At 36.8% G+C, this 19,182-nt stretch overlaps 1 protein-coding gene across 6 annotated transcripts in view; it reads left to right on the forward strand.

Moving 5' to 3' along the window:
- The first annotated feature begins 3,175 nt into the window (after positions 1 to 3,175).
- Positions 3,176 to 19,182, forward strand: part of txnrd2.2 (thioredoxin reductase 2, tandem duplicate 2) — a 35,631-nt gene continuing 19,624 nt past the window's right edge. Inside the window, exons 1-12 of one of the 6 annotated variants that reach the window (XM_051696734.1) lie at positions 3,183 to 3,267; positions 3,594 to 3,662; positions 3,903 to 3,959; positions 4,047 to 4,191; positions 4,794 to 4,868; positions 6,495 to 6,573; positions 6,663 to 6,725; positions 8,452 to 8,522; positions 10,241 to 10,260; positions 12,125 to 12,216; positions 12,713 to 12,887; positions 18,869 to 18,953. In XM_051696734.1, the coding sequence (XP_051552694.1) occupies positions 3,186 to 3,267; positions 3,594 to 3,662; positions 3,903 to 3,959; positions 4,047 to 4,191; positions 4,794 to 4,868; positions 6,495 to 6,573; positions 6,663 to 6,725; positions 8,452 to 8,522; positions 10,241 to 10,260; positions 12,125 to 12,216; positions 12,713 to 12,887; positions 18,869 to 18,953 (1,013 nt within the window). In that variant the 5' untranslated portion in view covers positions 3,183 to 3,185. Of the gene's footprint in view, positions 3,268 to 3,593; positions 3,663 to 3,902; positions 3,960 to 4,046; positions 4,192 to 4,793; positions 4,869 to 6,494; positions 6,574 to 6,662; positions 6,726 to 8,451; positions 8,523 to 10,240; positions 10,261 to 12,124; positions 12,217 to 12,712; positions 12,888 to 18,868 lie in introns of all 6 variants that reach the window. The other 5 variants (XM_051696733.1, XM_051696735.1, XM_051696732.1 and 2 more) reach the window with 5 other exon arrangements.

Consider the following 19,182-nt stretch of genomic DNA (forward strand, 5'->3'; position numbering starts at 1 on the left):
TTTGAGTTTATTGACGCTTCTCCAGCAAAGTAATTGTAGTAATAAAGCAACCTCATTGTCCGTCCAGACAAAATTGCTCGATGCTTTCGCCATCTTCATTGTGCGCAGGCGCGTAGTGTTTCTTTACAAAGTGACATTGCCAACTACTGGCCTGGCATGCATAATACAGCGTTTTTAGTCGTTTTCACGGATCCGTGTGAACGGAGATTGTTTTGACAACATTGTCGTCTGTACGCGAAACTTTTCAAAAACGCAAAGGAAAAACGTTTCCGTTTTAAGTACATCGTTGTCGTGTAAACGTACCCTAAGTCCTCATGGTGGCGTAGTGACTCGCCTCAATCCGGGTGGCAGAGGACGAATCTCAGTTGCCTCCATCTGAGACCGTCAACCCACGCATCTTATCACATGGCTTGTTGAGCGCGTTACAGTGGAGACCAAGCGCGTGTGGAGGCTTCACGCTATTCTCCGCAGAATTCACGCACAACTCACCACGTGCCCCACCAAGAGTGAACCACATTATAGCGACCATGAAGAGGCCCTTACTCCATGTGACTCTTCCCTCCCTAGCAGCTGGGCCAATTTGGTTGCTTAGGAGACCTGGCTGGAGTTACTCTGCACACCCACATACACTGAATTTGTAAACAAATATAAACTTCCAGTATCTGCTAAGGAATACGCAATTGTCTTTGATGCTATTCCATCTGGACTCCTTCAGTTGTTGCGTTTTGCTGAAGTTGTAGATTCGAATCCTACTGTTGATTTTAATTTAAAATTAAATAGTTTGAGTATTAATGATAATAAATGCAACAATAGTTTCTTTAGACAGATTTGCCAGCCAGTTAAGATACCCCCAGCAAAAAGCTTTTGGAATTCACATTTTCAAGATATTAAGTGCGAGGACGTTTTTTATGGTCTTTAGGAGATATTGAGTCACAAATAAAATAAGGGATGTTTCATTTAAAATTATTAATTGCATTTATTTAAATCAGGTCATAAGGAGATTTTAAAAAGATATTGTCTTGACGTGTTTTGCAACTTCAGCATTGAAAGCATTGTGCATATTTTCTTTGATTGTATTTGTATTAAGTTGTTTTGGTGTTACTTTTAGTTTATTTAAAAAAATAATAAAAAAAATTTTGTTAAATTTTTTTTTTAAGGAGATCACTGTGACTGAGATTATTTTGGAAGTTAAAGATGTTTTATTTTTTTTATGATAAACGCTTAGAAAAGAAAATATGTTATGTCATTAACCTATTTATTATTTTAGGTAAATATTATACCCATAAATGTAGATGGTCAAAGAAAATCCCACATTTTGGACAATATAAGTTTGAGCTCTGTCAGTACCTTGAAACTTTGGAGGGTGTAAGGAACACCAAGACAACAAAGACTCTGGACTGCTGTAGATCCTTGAACGTTTACCCATGTTAGACACCCCTGCATCTATGGCTTTTGAATATTCTAATACCCCTTTGTATATAGTTATTTAAGTTTTTCTGTTTCTTTGCTTGTTTATCTTTTTTCCCTTTTAATTCTTCTGTTATGTGAACTGTTACAATAAAGCAAAAAAAAAAAAAAAAAAAGATAAATTGAGTCCGCCTAGTAAATCGAGTCCCCATATGACATCACAGCGATTCCATTGGCTCAAAGAGCTAGTAATGGGTACTCAATTCAATGCCTGATTAAAAATCTTCCAAATTCACTTTATGGTACATGCAGTTTTAACTATGTAAATATTACATTTAATATCTTTTAAATCATATGTTACACATAATAATATATAACTGAAATTATAGATTGTGAAATTAAAAATGTGTAGTTGTTTGTGTTTTTCAGTTAGCCTAGCCCAGTGGTCGGCAACCTATGGCACACGTGCCAGCACTGGCACATGGAGAGGTAATCACTGGCATGCCAGCAACGGTGAGAGAGGAGCAGACTATTTTATTGATATGAAATTCCACACATGCATTCCAGTCTACATCTTGATGTAATCCTTCCTCATGATCACGCAGCGTGTTTTCATGAGCTGAATGGAAGGCTAAAAAAAAGTAAAAATGTGACGAGACTGCAGTATACCCAACATACTCGTGCAGCGCATGCAAGCCATTCACGCATCACGAGCCGGCAGCGCTTCACTTTCGGTTAATCGCGCGAGTAAATGCGCCCGCTTTGCTTTGGTCAAGCTGCGAATAAGACAGCCTACATTCCGTGTTTCATTTGTTTTGTTTTTTTTGCTTTCAGAACAACATGTGATGTGATAAGGAAAACACCACTATTAATCCTTAAAATTTCCAACCCAGCATACAGGTACACCCTCCTTAAACCATGGTCACACTCAAAATTACATTAAATGATTAAAAGAGAAAACCAGGATACCAACGGGTCCTTAAAAAGTCTTAAATTTACTTTTAAAATTTAAGGCCATATAAAGTCTTAAATATCTTAAATAAATTACGAGAAGTCTTAAATTTTGTTTGTTGAGGTCATAAATTTTGGGCGTGAATAAAGGAGATGCTTAAAACAGCAGAATCTGCATGAGTCAAAATCATTTCTCTCTCTCTCTCTCTTGCTCTCTCTCGTGCTATCTACATTGATAGTATCAATCTTATAGATCAATTTTGACCAACCGTTTTTGAGATTTTGGTCTTTCTCCATTTAAGTAGATAGGAGTTGCACTGGCATGACAGGAAATAGCCTCCCAAGAGTGTTACAAAGAGGCAGGCAGTGGACTGACTTGCTAGAAACACTTTGTGCGCAAGTGTAATTGAGCTTGAAATCATGATTGTGCCTAGAGACTGCAATGGCCAGAAGTACTGTGAAAAATGAGTTATATTTTGGTCTGTTCTCACCAAAAAATCGATTCGATTACTCCAGAAGACACAGATTAAACAACTGGAGTCTTATTTATTACTTTTATGCTATATGTATGTGCCTTTTTGAGCTTCAAAATTTTGGTCTTCATTAACTTATATTTTATGGACACGCAAAGCTGAGATATTCTTCTAAAAACCTTTGTTTGTGTCCTGCTGAAGAAAGAAAGTCATACATGTCTGGGATGGCATAAGTGTGTGTAAACGATGAGAGAAATGTACATTTTTTGGTGAACTATTCCTTTAAAACACAATCCAGTCAGGCATCTCTTAAGATACCTTTAACGGATAACAGGGGTCCTTCCTCCTGACATCATGGCTGCCTTCAGTAGAGGCAGGCCAAAGATCAGAGGTCTCTTCACCTTTAGGACTCTAATATCTACAAGAAACTTTACTGGTAAGTCTTATTGAATAAAACGACATGTTATCAGCAAATTATTTCGCCCGAGTGTTTTTGAACTTATGCTTAATATGCCATTCATTACCATTTGTTTACCTAGCTTGATAGCAAGTTCACTGTGTACAATTTTTGTTTTGTGCTACATATTTATGCAGGCAATGTATATAGGAGGCCCTCATAAGTTGGCATAAAATCCAGTGAAAATGAGAGACAAACCACCACTTGAAATACAGATTATGAAAAACGGAACATTGAGTTGTAAAGTGTTAAAGTCTGTATTCGTCTTTATTGTGAATTATCTAGAAATTCTTGCTTGATTCCAGCAGGTAATTTTGATTATGATCTGGTGGTTATTGGTGGAGGATCTGGAGGGTTAGCATGTTCAAAAGAAGGTATTTGTTCTGTATACTATTTATTTATGTATTTATTGTTTGTTTGTGCAGTAGTGTGCAAAAGAAGGTCCATTGCTAAATTCAGTCCATTTTGTAATTATGAAGGCATGAGTTTTGCGTTTTAATGCATTTTCTGATTTGATCTAATTGCATGATTATAAGATGTCATTTAGTTGTCAAATGTCATTGATTCAACCATTTTCTTCGGTGCTTGAGACTTAACCGGTCTTTTTCTTCCAGCTGCCCAGTTAGGACAGAAAGTAGCTGTCTTGGACTATGTCGAACCTTCACTTAAAGGTACAGACCTATTTGATGCCATCATAGTCTTTATGCTGTTGTGTTTGATATTTCCAAAAAACAATAACTGTATCATGTTGTCTTTAGGCACAAAATGGGGTCTTGGTGGCACTTGTGTGAATGTTGGCTGTATTCCGAAGAAGCTTATGCATCATGCGGCATTGCTCGGCACTGCGGTCAAAGATGCAAGGAAGTATGGCTGGCAAATCCCAGAATCCCTCTCACATGATTGGTGAGTTTCATGTTGTTTATCACAACTTCGTATTTGTCATTTATAGCAATTCTGTGAAGCATAGCTTCATGCTGATCGGGGCACAAGTATGATATTGTTTATATAACATACATTGTATGGTTTTATTTCAGATCATTGCAATGCCACACTTTCACAAACATTGTTTACTATATATGGCACAGTACAGCGTCATCTTGTGGTGAAAGACCACTTCTCTGTAGGATCAAATGCAAAGTGTAGCCATCAGGGCACTAGAGGGCACTCCAGGCTTGATTAAGCTGTGGGTTTTTGCAGGTGTTGTGTCCAGATGTAGGGCTTGGATACAGTTTTCATTTCTTGGAATTCCAGTCTTGATTTTGTTATACATGTAATATGTTTGGCATGTCAGCTGAAGCCAAAGAACATTAGTGTGAATTAATTTTTGCTTTACTCTATGTTCAAATAATGTAATAGCGCAAATTTTCCAACCTATTGCAGTGTAGCAGATGGAAGGAAGAAACATTTAGCAGAGAACTCTTTCAAATGCATGTTAGAATTCCTAAAGTGATTGTGGATTGTCATTGCCAGAAAGTAAAGAATTGATTATGTTTAATATGTTGCAGGCCAGTAATGGCAGAGGCTGTCCAAAACCATGTGAGGTCCCTAAACTGGGGTCACAGAGTTCAGCTACAGGACAAGTGAGTTTTACTATTAAAATAACACTGCCAAAATGTAATTTCTACACTAAGGGGTGTATATATTCCACAGAGAGCTTATTGTTTTAATAAAGAGCAACTTAAAGGGATAATTCACCCAAAAATGAAAATTCACTCCTCATTTACTCACCCTCATGCCATCCCAGATGTGTATGACTTTCTTTCTTCTGCTGAATACAAATTAAGATTTTTAGAAGAGTATCTCATCTCTGTAGGTCCATACAATGAAAGTCTACAAGGTCCAAAACTTTTAAGCTCAAGAAAGCACATAAAGGCAGCAGTAATCCATACGACTCCAGTGGTTAAATCCATGTCTTCAGAAGCGATATGATAAGTGTGGGTGAGAAACCGATCAATCTTTAAGTTCTTTTTACTATAAATTCACCCTGCCCAGTAGGTGGCGATGTGAATGAAGAATGTGAATCCCCAAAAACACAAGAAGAATGTGAAAGTGGAGATTTATAGTACAAAAGGACTTAAATATTGACCTTTTTCTCACTCGCACTTATCATATTGCTTCTGAAGACATGGATTTAACCACTGGAGTCAAATGGCTTACTTTTATGCTGCCTTTATAAGCTTTTTGAGCTTCAAAGTTTCCCTGTTGACTTGTTTTGTATGCACCTACTGAGCTAAGATATTCTTCATGAAGTCTTCATTTGTGTTCAGCAGAAGAAAGAAAGTAACACACATCTGGGATGGCATGAGGGTGAGTAAATGATGAGAGAATTTTCATTTTTGTGTGAACTATCCCTTTAAATGTTTACTCTTCTTTGAGTTGATGATAATATCTTTGCAGATTCCAGAAACTGCATTTGTAATAACATCTATATAATGTAATGCTAACTTTGGCTTTTGGAAAAAGGAAAAGTAATTTACATTAGTAACAATTCACTTAAGTGTCACTAGGCCGGTGGTAATGTAATGGTCAAGCATCTAGGCTGGCAACTCAGAATTTGGGAGATTAAAAAAAAAACGAACAAACACTCATATCATGACTGTACCCTTTACCAAGATACTTTAACCAAGTTTACACTAGTGATGTTTTCCATGGTTTCCCATTGTTAGTGTCCAGTATGTCTCCTTGGATAGAAATTGTGTATTAACTAACTGCCAAAAAAAAAAAAAAAAATAAAATTATGATCGATTTTAAAAGAATTACACAGATGTTATGCAGCAGAGTGTTTATTTCCCAGTGGATCTCATTAACTGTCTGTCTCTTTCACCATCTGATGAGGTAATTACAGTTTGAGGCTCTGTGTACACAGGGAATGTGGCATCATGATAAATTGTCCTGAATTTCACACGTCTTACTGCATGGCTGTGAGGCAAACAGGTGTGGTGATGTCATTTTCCAGAATGCACCCAAATATACATCTCCACATTAGATTAAGTGTCAAGTTGGTGTTTAACATCAAAAGTGCTAATGATCTAATCATTGTTATTGATATAGAGTTTTCTGACGTCGCCATAATTGTGTAAAAATCCACAAGTTGACATGGGCCCTCAAATATCTAAAAGGATATTGACAAGCAAATTTAGTTCACATGTTGGCATTTTCATGTTAGTGTGAAGTGACCATGTTTTTCTCTCTCTTTGTTGGAACAGGAAGGTGAAATATTTGAATATGAAGGGCAGTCTGGTGGATAAACACACTGTCAGAGCTGTGAATTCCAAAGGGAAAGAGGTACGACTTTAGATTTAAAATACTTGACCTGATAAAGTTCAATATATAATGTATTGCGCCCTTACCGTTGATTCTTATAATGCCCACAGACAACAGTGACTGCGAAAAACATTGTGTTAGCCACTGGTGGACGGCCAAAGTACCCCACACATGTAAGTGTACGTGCCACTACATAAGGGTATGTGTGGGTGTTCTCTTTTTGCAGTGTGACCTTGTTTTGCTGATAGGGAAGAGACAATTTCATTTTGTCTGGCCAAATATGATACAGTTGATATTATTCCACCTTGGACTTGAAAGCATGGAATTTGTTTTTGATCGCTTCCATTTAGTTACCAGTAAAAGGGTAAACATATGATAAAGAAGTAAAGTAATAGTTCACCCTCACCTTTATGTCATCTCAAACTCAAATGACTTTCTTCTACAGAACACAAATGTGGATATTTTAATGGGGATATGTCTGTTTGTCCATACAATGCAAGTGAATGGTGACCAAGTTTCCAAGCTCCAAAAAGGATATAAAGGCAGCATAAAGGTAATCCATAAGACTCCAGTGGTTTAATCCATGTCTTCTGAAGTGCTCCAATTGGTTTCGGGGGAGAAAAGACCAAAATGTAACTCCTTTTTCACTGTACATTCACTGTAAGTCATGATCGCCAAGGATACTGCTTATGTCAAGATTTATAGTGTAAAAGAAGTTATATTTTTGTCTGTTCTTACCCAAAATTGATTGGATTGCTTCAAAAGACATGGGAGTTTAACCACTGAAGTCTTATGGATTACCTTTATGCTGCTTTTATATCCTTTATATATTGCATTGTATGGACAAATAGACATCATATCTCCATTCAATTATCTTCATTTTTCTGCGGAAGAAAAAAGTAATACGAGTTTGAGACGACATAAGGGTGAGGAAATGATGAGAGAATGAACAATTTTGGGTGAACTGTTAATTTAAGAGACCAGTAAACGTCAGTCAAAATTGATCAGTCATTATTATTATTGTTAATATGAACAATAATTATTGTTGTCATTATTAATGTTAACACAAAATCCTTTAAGTACTTGTCTGGGTCATATATCACGCCCAATAAGAAAGACTTTGCATAATAAAAATTAAGCCATTAGGGATCACTCCCCACCAATTGTCAGCACTATAATGCAAAAAAAAGTAAATAAAAATAATAATAAATCATCCTCATTACTATAATGCTGAATTTATTTATTTATTTTTTCTTTTTAGGATATATTGTATTTAAATTGAAAAGTATATCATGGTAGCATTAGTTCTACTGAATATACAGTATGCTGATTTTATATAAGAAATCATTGTGTTTGGAAAGGATGATTTTGTTTACTACATTACAGTAATGAGAATTTAGGGGGACATGTGCATAATTGTCATGAAAATAATGCTAAAATAAAAAGAATGCAAAAAATACTAATGGTCCTATAAATAGACTTCATTTTATTGATGCATAATATATTATTTTTTCTCTTTTGATTCTAGACCTTTCTTTGTGAGATTCACCCGTAAAACACATTTTATGTAGGACTGATATAATTTAATATTGAAAGAATTTAATTTTTTCACATTATTTACTAGTTTAATAATAGTCATTTTAAAATTATCAGATAAATCTATTGTATTAAAATTCATATTTATTATTTAATACAATATGATAACATTAACATTGTTTTTGGAATATTATGTGGTATGAAATATTGATTTATATTAATATTTTTGTTATTTTTATATTTGTAATATAATTTTATTACAGTTTTTGTTTAAAATGTAAATGTTAAGTGGAATGCTGCTGAGGCTGAATAATAATTTTTGCGCACTTAAAAGTGGCTTGTGTGTGGTTGTTTTTCCTCCAGGTGCCGGGAGCCGTGGAGTTTGGAATTACAAGTGATGATATCTTTTGGCTCAAGGAGTCACCAAGGAAAACGTAATTCACATTTATGTTGTGGCTAAGGAAACCAACAGCTGTAATTACTGCGAATGCAGCTGGTAGCACTTGTTTAGTCCGTGTTTTCCAGTTATAATTGTCAGTAAAGACATTTATATTTTTTAGTTATTCTTGAAGTCATTCTTCAGAATGCACTAAACAATAAAAGGATTTCAATTACTCAACAGAAGGCCTTCAGCTGATACTGGTATTATATTTTCAATTCCCCCTGGCCATTAGTTTTAAAGTCACGCTAGTTACCATCACGACCACATCCTCTCGGGCAGGTGATGTTGTTTTGCGGTCGAGCTGTCAGATGTACAGGTGCGATTTCAGACTGTTGCCAGTAAGATTGCTCATCCTGTGGAAATGGCGAGAGCTTAGTGACTGACGGGCATGAACAAGGGCATTGGCAAGTACACCTGAGAGGGCAAAGCAAAAACTTGTACATTTACTTGTGCAGTCGTTTCCACCACAACAGCAGAACATCTGTCAGAACCGATGACGTGCTATAGATTCTAATGCATTCAGTATATGTAATGATATCAACTCTTGAGCTCATTATTTAAATACCGATGTTGAAATTACTTTGATTTGAAGGAACCAAAGAGCCCCGGGATCACAGATGGTCTTGCAGTAAATACTCCTCTGTTTTGTGCTGGTCTCTGTCTACTCTCCTGGAATGAAAGGAGTCTTATTAGTCTCGGGAGACATTAAGGAAGGCACAGCATGAGACTGCTGATGTTATCGTAGCTGGGTTTATTACAGAAGTGCTACCCAAGGTTGACTGAGTGTACTGTAATCACAGTTCCCACACATTGCCCATGATAGTATCCCCTGGAGTTGATGTGTGAATATGGAAGCTACAGTTGAGTAGAATGCTATGCTAACAGTATATGATTAATACACAGCTCTGTTACTTGATTCTAATTGGTCAGTAGTAGTGCTCTGTGGTCAAATAGTTTTGTAAAATGATTTCTAAACAGCTCTGCTGTAGTTACACAATCACTGGATGATGCATCTTGTTTACTTGTTTTGTAAAAAAAAAAACGAATCTTGCCTGTCTCTCCTATCCTGCATTACCTGTACTTTTCTGTTAAACTGGTGCTCTAACAGGAATGTCCTCTGTCCAAATACAGACAGCAGGCTCTTAGTGCAGGTCAGTCCTGATTATCTGGCATGCTGCAGTGTGGCAGGTGGGAATTCAGGGACACGTTTGCTGATAAAAGGGCAGAAAAAAGGTCTGAGATTTTGCGCCTAATTCCTCCATAAGCCCGCCACACAAAAGAGCACAACGTGTAGCTGTGCATTAGCAGTGTTGTACATTCAGTGCGTGTGATGATGTTTTGGTGTAAGTGGGTATCACTCAGCAGCACCGTGTATGGACAGCCATGAGGATTAGACCCTCTGCTAGCAATTACATTTCACCATGACAATGAAACTCAGGGTGGATTATAGCAGCACATCACTCACACATGTAGACATTTCTCTTTGTTCACATGTTCTCAACTTTTCCCTCCTCCCTCTTTGAGATGGTGCAAAATTGTTGCCTTGTTAGGTTTATAGTCATGCTTTATTGTCTGTTATGTCCTGTGACTAATTCGCTGACTCTATTACATTCATTCACTTAGTGTTTGTTGTTGTTGTGATGTGACACAGTTGAGTATTCATGTTACTCATTTGTGAAGTCATTAATTATTTTTTTCTGTGTGTTTTAGGTTGGTTGTTGGTGCCAGTTGTATCCTTTATGAACAGCACCCACAGGAGGAGTGTCACACAGTATTAAATGACTTTAAGCACTGCTATTAATCAATGACACAAAAATGGTTTTATCCCTCATAACAAACAAACATACTCTCATTTAATCTTCCAGTGACTGTAATAGAATATATTTAATCTATTCTATAATGATGATAGTTCTATAACAATAATATATTATTTATAATAATATTCTTGAATGTAATATAATTACCACAGTCATTATCATAATCATTATTTCCTGAAGTAATACAAGCTTGAAAGGAAAAATGTTTTTGTTTTCATTATTATTTATAGTCAGAATATATGATTTATTATTATAATTAATTCCAGAAGACATGCCTGGAAACAATGAATAAACAAATCAATAATTCAATAAAATAAAATAAAAATTAACGGGGAAAAAAACAAAAAAAACAACAACATCCCTAATAAACAACAAATGAAAAAACATCTAATAATAATAATGAAAAATTATTGTACTAGTTCTCATTTCCTGGCTGTGTATAAAATGTGGATTCCCTTCTGTACAGACAGATACAAGGTCAGAAATTAACTTTTTTTATTATGGGGCAATATTACATTTTTAGGAGCATTTTTTTTACACTTATTAGGGCATTTATGTGAACACTGTGTCGCACTTTTATGTAAAATACTTGAATTTAATCAATGTATTAATATACGTTTTTAATTGATTCAGTAAGGTTGTTACCTGTACATTTAAATTCCCATCAATCATATTTTGTAGTAATATGTTTTGGATAAAATATTAGAAAAAAATGTATTTGATGTTTAGAGGGAATTCACACAAAGAATAGTTTCAAGATTTATGCATTTCAATTTCGTAACAAAATTCCATCAAATTGGATTGAGTATAAATTATTTTTTAATAATAATACGATTTATTATTATTTCAAGATGTTATGCCTTGAAACAATAATCAAGTCAACAAAATAAACAAAATTGGTGTGGAGTGGATTGGTGGTGGTGTAGTGGGCTAAAGCTCTGAACTGGTAATCAGAAGGTTGCTGATTCGATCCTCACAGTCACCACCATTGTATCCTTGAGCAAGGCACTTAACTCCAGGTTGCTTCAGGGGGATTATCCCTGTAAAAAGTACACTGTAAATCCCTTTGGATAAAAGTGTCTGCCAAATGCATAAATATAAATGTAAAATTAATACATAAACAAAAGCCATTATCAATAATAAACAACAAAATAAAATTATTAAATAATAATTTACAAGTATTGTACTAGTTCTCCTACAGGTTTACTGGCTGTAATGTGAAGTTTGGTTTCCCTTTCTTCTGGACTACCAGAATATTTTTCATTAAAAAAAATAAACATTTACAAATAAACAATCAATGTATAAACAAAAACAATTATTATAATAAACAACAAAATATTAAAGAATATTAAATAATAATTAAAGTATATTGTTCTAGTTCTCATACAGGTTTACTGTAGTTTGGTTTCCCTTTTTTAGATTTTTTTTTTTCCATTAATATTATTAGATATAATTGAAGTGTTAGAAAATGTGATTCATAATAATAATAATTATTATTATTATTATTATTTCCAGATGTCAAGAAACAATCCTATGATTCACCACACATGCTATGAGCTTGACAACAAATTACATGATCAATAAATAAGGAAAAAATAAAATGATGTATCCCCAGTATTCAAAGAAAAAAAAAATATCAAAGACTTGTGTGATGATAAACATCTGATGCTATGCCAATTGAGTTTCTGTTAATGCTGTAATTTGTGGTTACGCCTTTTCAGGAAATGATTTTATTTGTTCATGCAATTTCATTTGTTTTCCTTCACTGTGTGTGAAGATGTAGCATTGGAATGTGCTGGCTTCCTCACTGGCATTGGGCTGGACACCACTGTGATGGTGCGCAGTATCGCCCTCCGGGGGTTTGATCAGGTACTATGTCTCTTCTCTGATCAATTCAGAAAATCTCTCTTTTAAAACATGCTTTCATTTATAAGTTAAAGTACAATGGTAAAACCATGCATTTTCGGTTGTCTCATCAACCTTTGTTTTTGGTTTGGGCGTTCTTTGAAGTGACTCACCCCAGTAAAGCCGCTTTGCTGCATGGCAAAAACAGGAAGAGGGACCTGGCCAGACTTATTTTATTACCCTGCTTTTAATGATTTCATCTTTAATTAATGGTTATGGTGTTCTGACAGGAGATTTGTCATGTTAAGCATTACACCAGCAGTATGGGCTGGCTTGAGTAACATGGGATGACAACTATGACTAAATTGCTGAAGAGTGAAATAAGTGTTTCAGAAAACAGTTGGTAAGGAAAAGCCCTCAATAACTTTTCTTGTGTGGTTTTTTTTGTGTGTGTGTGTGTGTGTGTGTGTGTGTGTGTGTGTGTGTGTGTGTGTGTGTGTGTGGTGTTCTTGTATTTTAGCAAATGGCTGGTTTAGTCACAGACTACATGGATGCGTATGGCACCAAGTTCTCCTGGAGGTGTACGCCGAAACGAGTAGAAAAGCTCCCGTCTGGGCTTCTTCAGGTCACATGGACAGATCTAAACACTAAAGAGGAGCGTCAAGACACCTTCAACTCAGTACTGTGGGCAGTAGGTCAGGACTTCTCATGTGTGTGTCTCAAACATGCTAGTTTCTCTTCTCACATAATAGAATAATTTCAACTCAATCAATCAATCAATCAATATTTCATGTCAGAATTTAAAAATAATTATAATTTAATATAAGAAGGGTAATGTACAGTAATTATCACAAAATAAACCACTTCAGGGTAATACAAGCAGCTTCACAATCTGATCACCCCATTTTATTTGATTTTTCTATAATGACTAGCTTGGTTATACATTATCCCTTACATATATGGAAAAAAAACTGCTCTAACAGAGATTAATGTTGCAGGAAAGCATGTTCTACAGTTGAGTAATCCGCTGTGATCAGTAATGTTTTCATCACAGACCCGGTGTCCCATTTCAAAAGCATAAATCCTCATAATACATACAGTATATCTGTTTGTGCTTCCATCGCCCCACACACCGCTGTGCTGCTGTGTCAGCAAAAAACAGGTCTATCAGGCCTAAAAACAGGGTAATAAAGAGAGAGGGATGGAATCATTGGGGGAAGTGTTAATCACTGGACAGCACTGCTCTTCAAGACCAGGATGCACCAGGGGCCCTGGGGTCACCCATTCCCTGCTTTGTTCTCTCGTTCTGGGTTTTCCTGCTGGAGTCGCCCGTCTCTCTGTACGGAAACCCACCCAGAGTGGCTGTGGTTTTCCCCTTTTCTCGTCCCTCAGCATCTTTGTCCACAGATGCCACACTCTGCTCTGTCTCTCTCTTTCACTCATCTGATTTCTCTCATTCCGGTTACAGGAACAATGAGAGGAACATCCTTCTGGCTGGTGGTGGTTTATTTATTGATGGTGTGAGAAGAGGGTGTGGAGCAGTGGTACAGTGAGGATGAGACTTTAGCTTCCTGTCTGGGTGTGTGTGACAGAGATTGTGAGAGATTTAGTAATCTGCAGTGATGCCTACTTCTCTGTATTGTTCCAAAAGCTTTGGCCTTGGGTGTTTGATGGGATGTTTCTTTTATTCAGGTCTTTCTTTGTTTTGTTTGAGGTAGTGCTTGAAGTGGGTCAGTGCTTACTGGCAAATTGCCGTTATCCAGCTGTGGAGTTAAAGTGATATATTGGCAATAGTTGCTTTTTGGTACCATCGGTTATCTGCAAAAATCTATGCCAGTCTTTTTTTCTTTTTTTTAAAATTCCAACAGCTTTGTTTTACAGTATAACAGCGGCCTATAGAGGTGAAAAAGTCACGTAGGGATTTGCTGTATCTAAATCTTTCATCATTGACAATATTCATCCATATTGTTATCCTGACTTCAATGCATTTATTTTTCCATTAGATAACCAAGTGTTCTAAATTGAAGTGAGGGCATGCAAAGACAAATGTGATTACTGTATATTGAAACCTGCCGTGTCAGCACAAACATCTTGTCTCAAACTTCATGTCTTGTGAACAGGGACTAAAAACGTTCCAAGGAACGAAAACAAAAACGTAACCGAAAATGGAAACAAAGTCCCTTTCAATTGTTCCAGAGAAAAAAAATTTCTCCCCAATTTGGCATGCCCAATTCCCACTGCTTACTAGGTCCTCGTGGTGGCGCTGTAACTCACCTCAATCCGGGTGGCGGAGGACAAGTCTCAATTGCCTCTGCTTCTGAGATAGTCAATCCGCACATCTTATCATGTGGCTCGCTGTGCATAACACCGCGGAGACTCACAGCATGTGGAGGCTCATGTTAGTCTCCGCGATCCACGCACAAATTACCCTGTGCCCCATTGAGAGCGAGAACCACTAATCGTGACCACGAGGAGGTTACCCCATGTGACTCTACCCTACCTAGCAACCGGGCCAATTTGGTTGCTTAGGAGACTTGGCTGGAGTCACTCGGCACACCCTGAATTCGAACTCGTGACTCCAGGGGTGGTAGACAGCATCAATACTCGCTGAGCTACCCAGGCCCGAAAACTTTATTTTTAACTGTTGGTAACCAGTTAATAATCGGTTAATTTCATTCCAATAATTTGTTTTCCATGAAACCAAAGTCTAAATGGTTTATCACAGTATTACACAACTTCCTGTTGCCCCCCCAAAAATGAGGCTTCTCTCTTTTTAGTTGAACATGATAAGCATGTGCTTTGATCCTGAAGGACTCCGCTGCATCACACATTTCTTTGCCTCAATGCACGTTGTGGATGTAGCCTTCTGTGACATGCTGAAGAACTTTTAGACAACTAGATATAATTACTATGTATACATGCACGGTTAATCCAGATACAAGGAAAAATATCGAGGTAAATGCATGTACATTTCTCCGATGTTTCCAAGACTTCACTGAACAGGGTTCCCACAGATCCTTGAAGTCTTAAAGTGTCTTAAATTCAGTTTTTAAGGTCATAAAAAGTCTTAAATATCTTAAATGATGTAACAAAAGTCTAATTATCATTTAAAGAGGTCTTAAATTTGGGGGTGGAAAGATGGTAATCGTGATATGACTTGATGTGATTATCAAACTTCGAAAGAATACGATTTTATTAAATAAATGCATGCGCTGCGTCCTTCAGAGTGATAGCGTGGCACTGTTGTATTTTCTCCAAGCACGCGTAGGTTTGTGAGTGTTTTCGGCTGTTGCAGAGCCGTTTGCAATCATTAGGCCATGTTGGATATTTATGAAAAGCGATCACTAATGATCACCTGTTGATGATGATGATTATGATGATATCATTTTGATGAAATATGACAATGTTTACTTTTAATAGTTTATATTGTAATATGTTATAGATTGTTGTAGGAGTGCACATTTTATTTCCCTTATCTGTTTGAGTGAGCAGCTGGAAGCAGTGAAGTGCTAACATTTCAAAATAAGAGTCCCCGGTGTATTTCAAGACATGTCTTATGTATTTTAAACTTGCATATAGCTATAACCTTTACTGATAAGCATTGATAAGGCCATGTTGAATGTGTGCCCCTGCCTGTGTAAGTAAGAGTCTGTGATACATTATTTATTTTGAGATTGTGTGGGTATGTTTTGGTATGGGGATACGGAATTAATTTTATTTGTTCAGGTCTTGAAAAAGGTCTTAAAAAGTCTTAAATTTAATTTTAAAAACAAGCAGCAACCCTGCTGAATTTGATGTATGCCAGGTACTGACCGAAAAGCAGATCTGTAATTAAAACAAATAGTTACAATTATTAAATGTTTAAAATAAAATTACTCAGCCCGCATTAGATATCGTTTAGTCCAAACACACCCAAGCAATGTGTGCATGCATGCAGGAGAGAGAGATTTTGGCTATTAATTGATTTTAGATGGGCAGATTATTTTGGGATATATTTATAGAATACATTTATTGAAAAGACGTTTTTCTAAATAGACTACTGTATATTTGCTTGTTATGATTTATATTCTGATAATTTTCCCCACATGGGAAAAAACAAATTAATTATTTTCTCATTTTCACTTATTTTGGTTGAGTGCTTGTTTTTGAGCAGACCAGGTTACTTTTGTCTTGAGAAATCTGGTAACACTGCAACTGGTACTGTATATCATATCACCCAAACTACTGTCATAAAAAAGAAAAGTTCTTTAATTTTGTTCTAACTGGTTACCAATTGAAAAGGAGGCAGTGGAACACCGGAACCAGAATGAACACATACCGTTTCTGCTCAGACCAAACCGAAATGAAAAAAAAAAAAAACGTTTTTAGTCCCTGCTTGTGAATAAACCTTATTACTCATTAGATCAGATATATGTGTGTGTGTGTATGTGTGTGTGTGTGTGTGTGTGTGTATATATATATATATATATATATTATACACACACACACACACAAAAACACTTCATTTAGTTAATATATAGGGTATGAAAAGCATACAGTAATTTGGTTAATATTTATATAGAGCATTGTTACAGGGCCAAGTCTCTATGTTTCCGGCTTGTTTATAGTTAAAAGTCCTGCGGTTATGCACCAAATCTTAATTAATTGGAGATTAATTAATCTTTTAGCATCAATGTCTGTACCTGTCATAGTAAGTAAAGACTACTTTTTTCTTTTTTGTACTATTGGCCAATTAATGGGTTATTGGCCTTTTACCGACTTCTATTTTTGTTCAAAATCAACTTTAAGATCTAATTAAAGCATTTATATATAATTATTATTAGAATTCAGCTAATTTGCAGTCACAGGTGTGCATACTATTTTACAATAGCTTTGAATGCATTTCGTTTGCATATGCATTTCATAATCAAGTATTGTTCATTTTGACTGTCGTCATAGTGAAAAAATAACTTTCAGAGGATGCTAAAATCCTCTATTACACCCTAGAGAGGATGCTGTGTTTATCTACTGTGGCCTCTCTGCTCTCCTGCTCTATTTCTTGCAGTGGAAATGTTAAAAATTGGCTATTTTTTTTATCTCCCTCATGGCAACTTATGGAATAGCCCCATTTCTCCTCCTGACACTCACTCCCAGAGGAGCTCTTCTACCCTTCCACTCCTCTGTCCTTCCTCTGGGCTGCACCACTTTGCTGGTGGCTGTACTAAACACCAGGAAGGAGAACATTTCCTCCATAGGTGTACTGCTTTAATGAGTATTGAATATGGGAAGTAATATACAGTATATGGTTTAAATATGTGTTATGGTTGGTTAACAACAGTGTATACATTTCTTTCTTCTGCAGAATACAAACAAGACTTTTTTTAGAACAATATCTCAGCTCTGTAGGGCCATACAATGCAAGTGAATGGTGACCAAATCTTTAAAGCTCCAAAAAGCACATGAAGTAATCCATACAGCTCCAGTGGTGATCCAGTCGGTTTTGTGTGAGAACAGGCCAAAATGTAAAAACAAATTTCACTGTACATTTTGCCATTGCAGTCTCTAGGCACTATTATGATTTCAAGCTCGATTACATTCCTAGAGTTTGATACATGCTCAGAGTTACCTAGGTAGTGTAATTGAGCTTGAAATCATGATCGCCAAGGAGACTGCTGTCAAGAATTATAGGAAAAAAGGAGTTATATGTTGCTCTGTTCTCACCTCAAATTGATTGGATCACTTCAGAAGACATGGATTAAAACACTGGAGTCGTATAGAGTAATTTTATGCTGCCTTTATTAGCTTTTTGGAGCTTCAAAATTTTGGTCACCGTTCACTTCAGAGATTCTTCTAAAAATCTTTGTTTCTAGGGGCCTGGGTAACTCAGCGCATAAAGACGCTGACGACCACCCCTGGAGTCACAAGTTCAAATCCAGGGCGTGCTGAGTGACTCCAGCCAGGTCTCCTAAGCAACCAAATTGGCCCGGTTGCTAGGGAGGGTAGAGTCACCTGGAGTAACCTCCTCGTGGTCATTATAATGTGGTTCTTGCTCTCAGTGGGGCACGTGGTGAGTTGTGCATGGATGCCGCGGAGAACAGCGTGAAGCCTCCACAAGCGCTATGTCTCCGTGGTAACGCGCTCAAAAAGCCACGTGATAAGATGCGTGGATTGACTGTCTCAGACGCGGACGCAACTGAGATTAGTCCTCCTCCACCCGGATTGAGGCGAGTCACTACACCACCACAAGGACCAAATTGGGGAGAAAAAAAGGGGAGGAAAAAAAAATCTTTGTTTCTGCTCTGCAGAAGAAATTCAAACACATCTGGGATGCATGAAGGTGAGTACATGATGGGAGATTTATTGCTAGAACTATTGCTTTAAAATCACTGTGAAGAATTTCAGGTCTCTCACTGAATTTTTGCATGTGCCTGGGAATAGAAAGCAGCTCAATCCTCCTTTATTTTCTCATCCATTCTTGTCTCCAGCACAGTTGAGTCGATAAGGCTCAATTAAAGTCTTGCCAGGTAGATTGTTGTGGGTAATTAGCATGTTGGCTTTGAGATATCTTCCGTGTACCACACCAGGCTCTGTTCTCGTACATTATCAGAGCCAGCTGTTATTGTGTGTGTGTGAGGAGGTGTGTGGTCTGAATTCTCAGGCTCAGTCCTTATCAGTCGGTATGTGTTGTTGTGTCCAGCCTTCACAATGCCCAGCGAAGTTCCAGGAGCCCAAATCAGACAGAGAGTGAGACAGGAAGTGCAGTGCAGGAATGCCCTGCTCAGGTTTGACGCAGACACTGGTACTTTTCCCACTTTACAATAGACATCGTTTCAGTTTTTTTCCCCAGATGAACTAATAAAATGTATGTTCTCACTATTATAAGACTAGCTATGCCTAGACAATGTCAAGGACATTTTTTTTTTTCCCGCTAGTTGATAAGGATATCTGTGAGGGGTTTGTTGCTGATGGAATGTGCTGTAATACAAAGGATGTCTTTCACTCACACTAAAC

Source organism: Myxocyprinus asiaticus, chromosome 4 (genome assembly GCF_019703515.2).
Source record: "Myxocyprinus asiaticus isolate MX2 ecotype Aquarium Trade chromosome 4, UBuf_Myxa_2, whole genome shotgun sequence".
Taxonomy (NCBI): Eukaryota; Metazoa; Chordata; class Actinopteri; order Cypriniformes; family Catostomidae; genus Myxocyprinus; species Myxocyprinus asiaticus.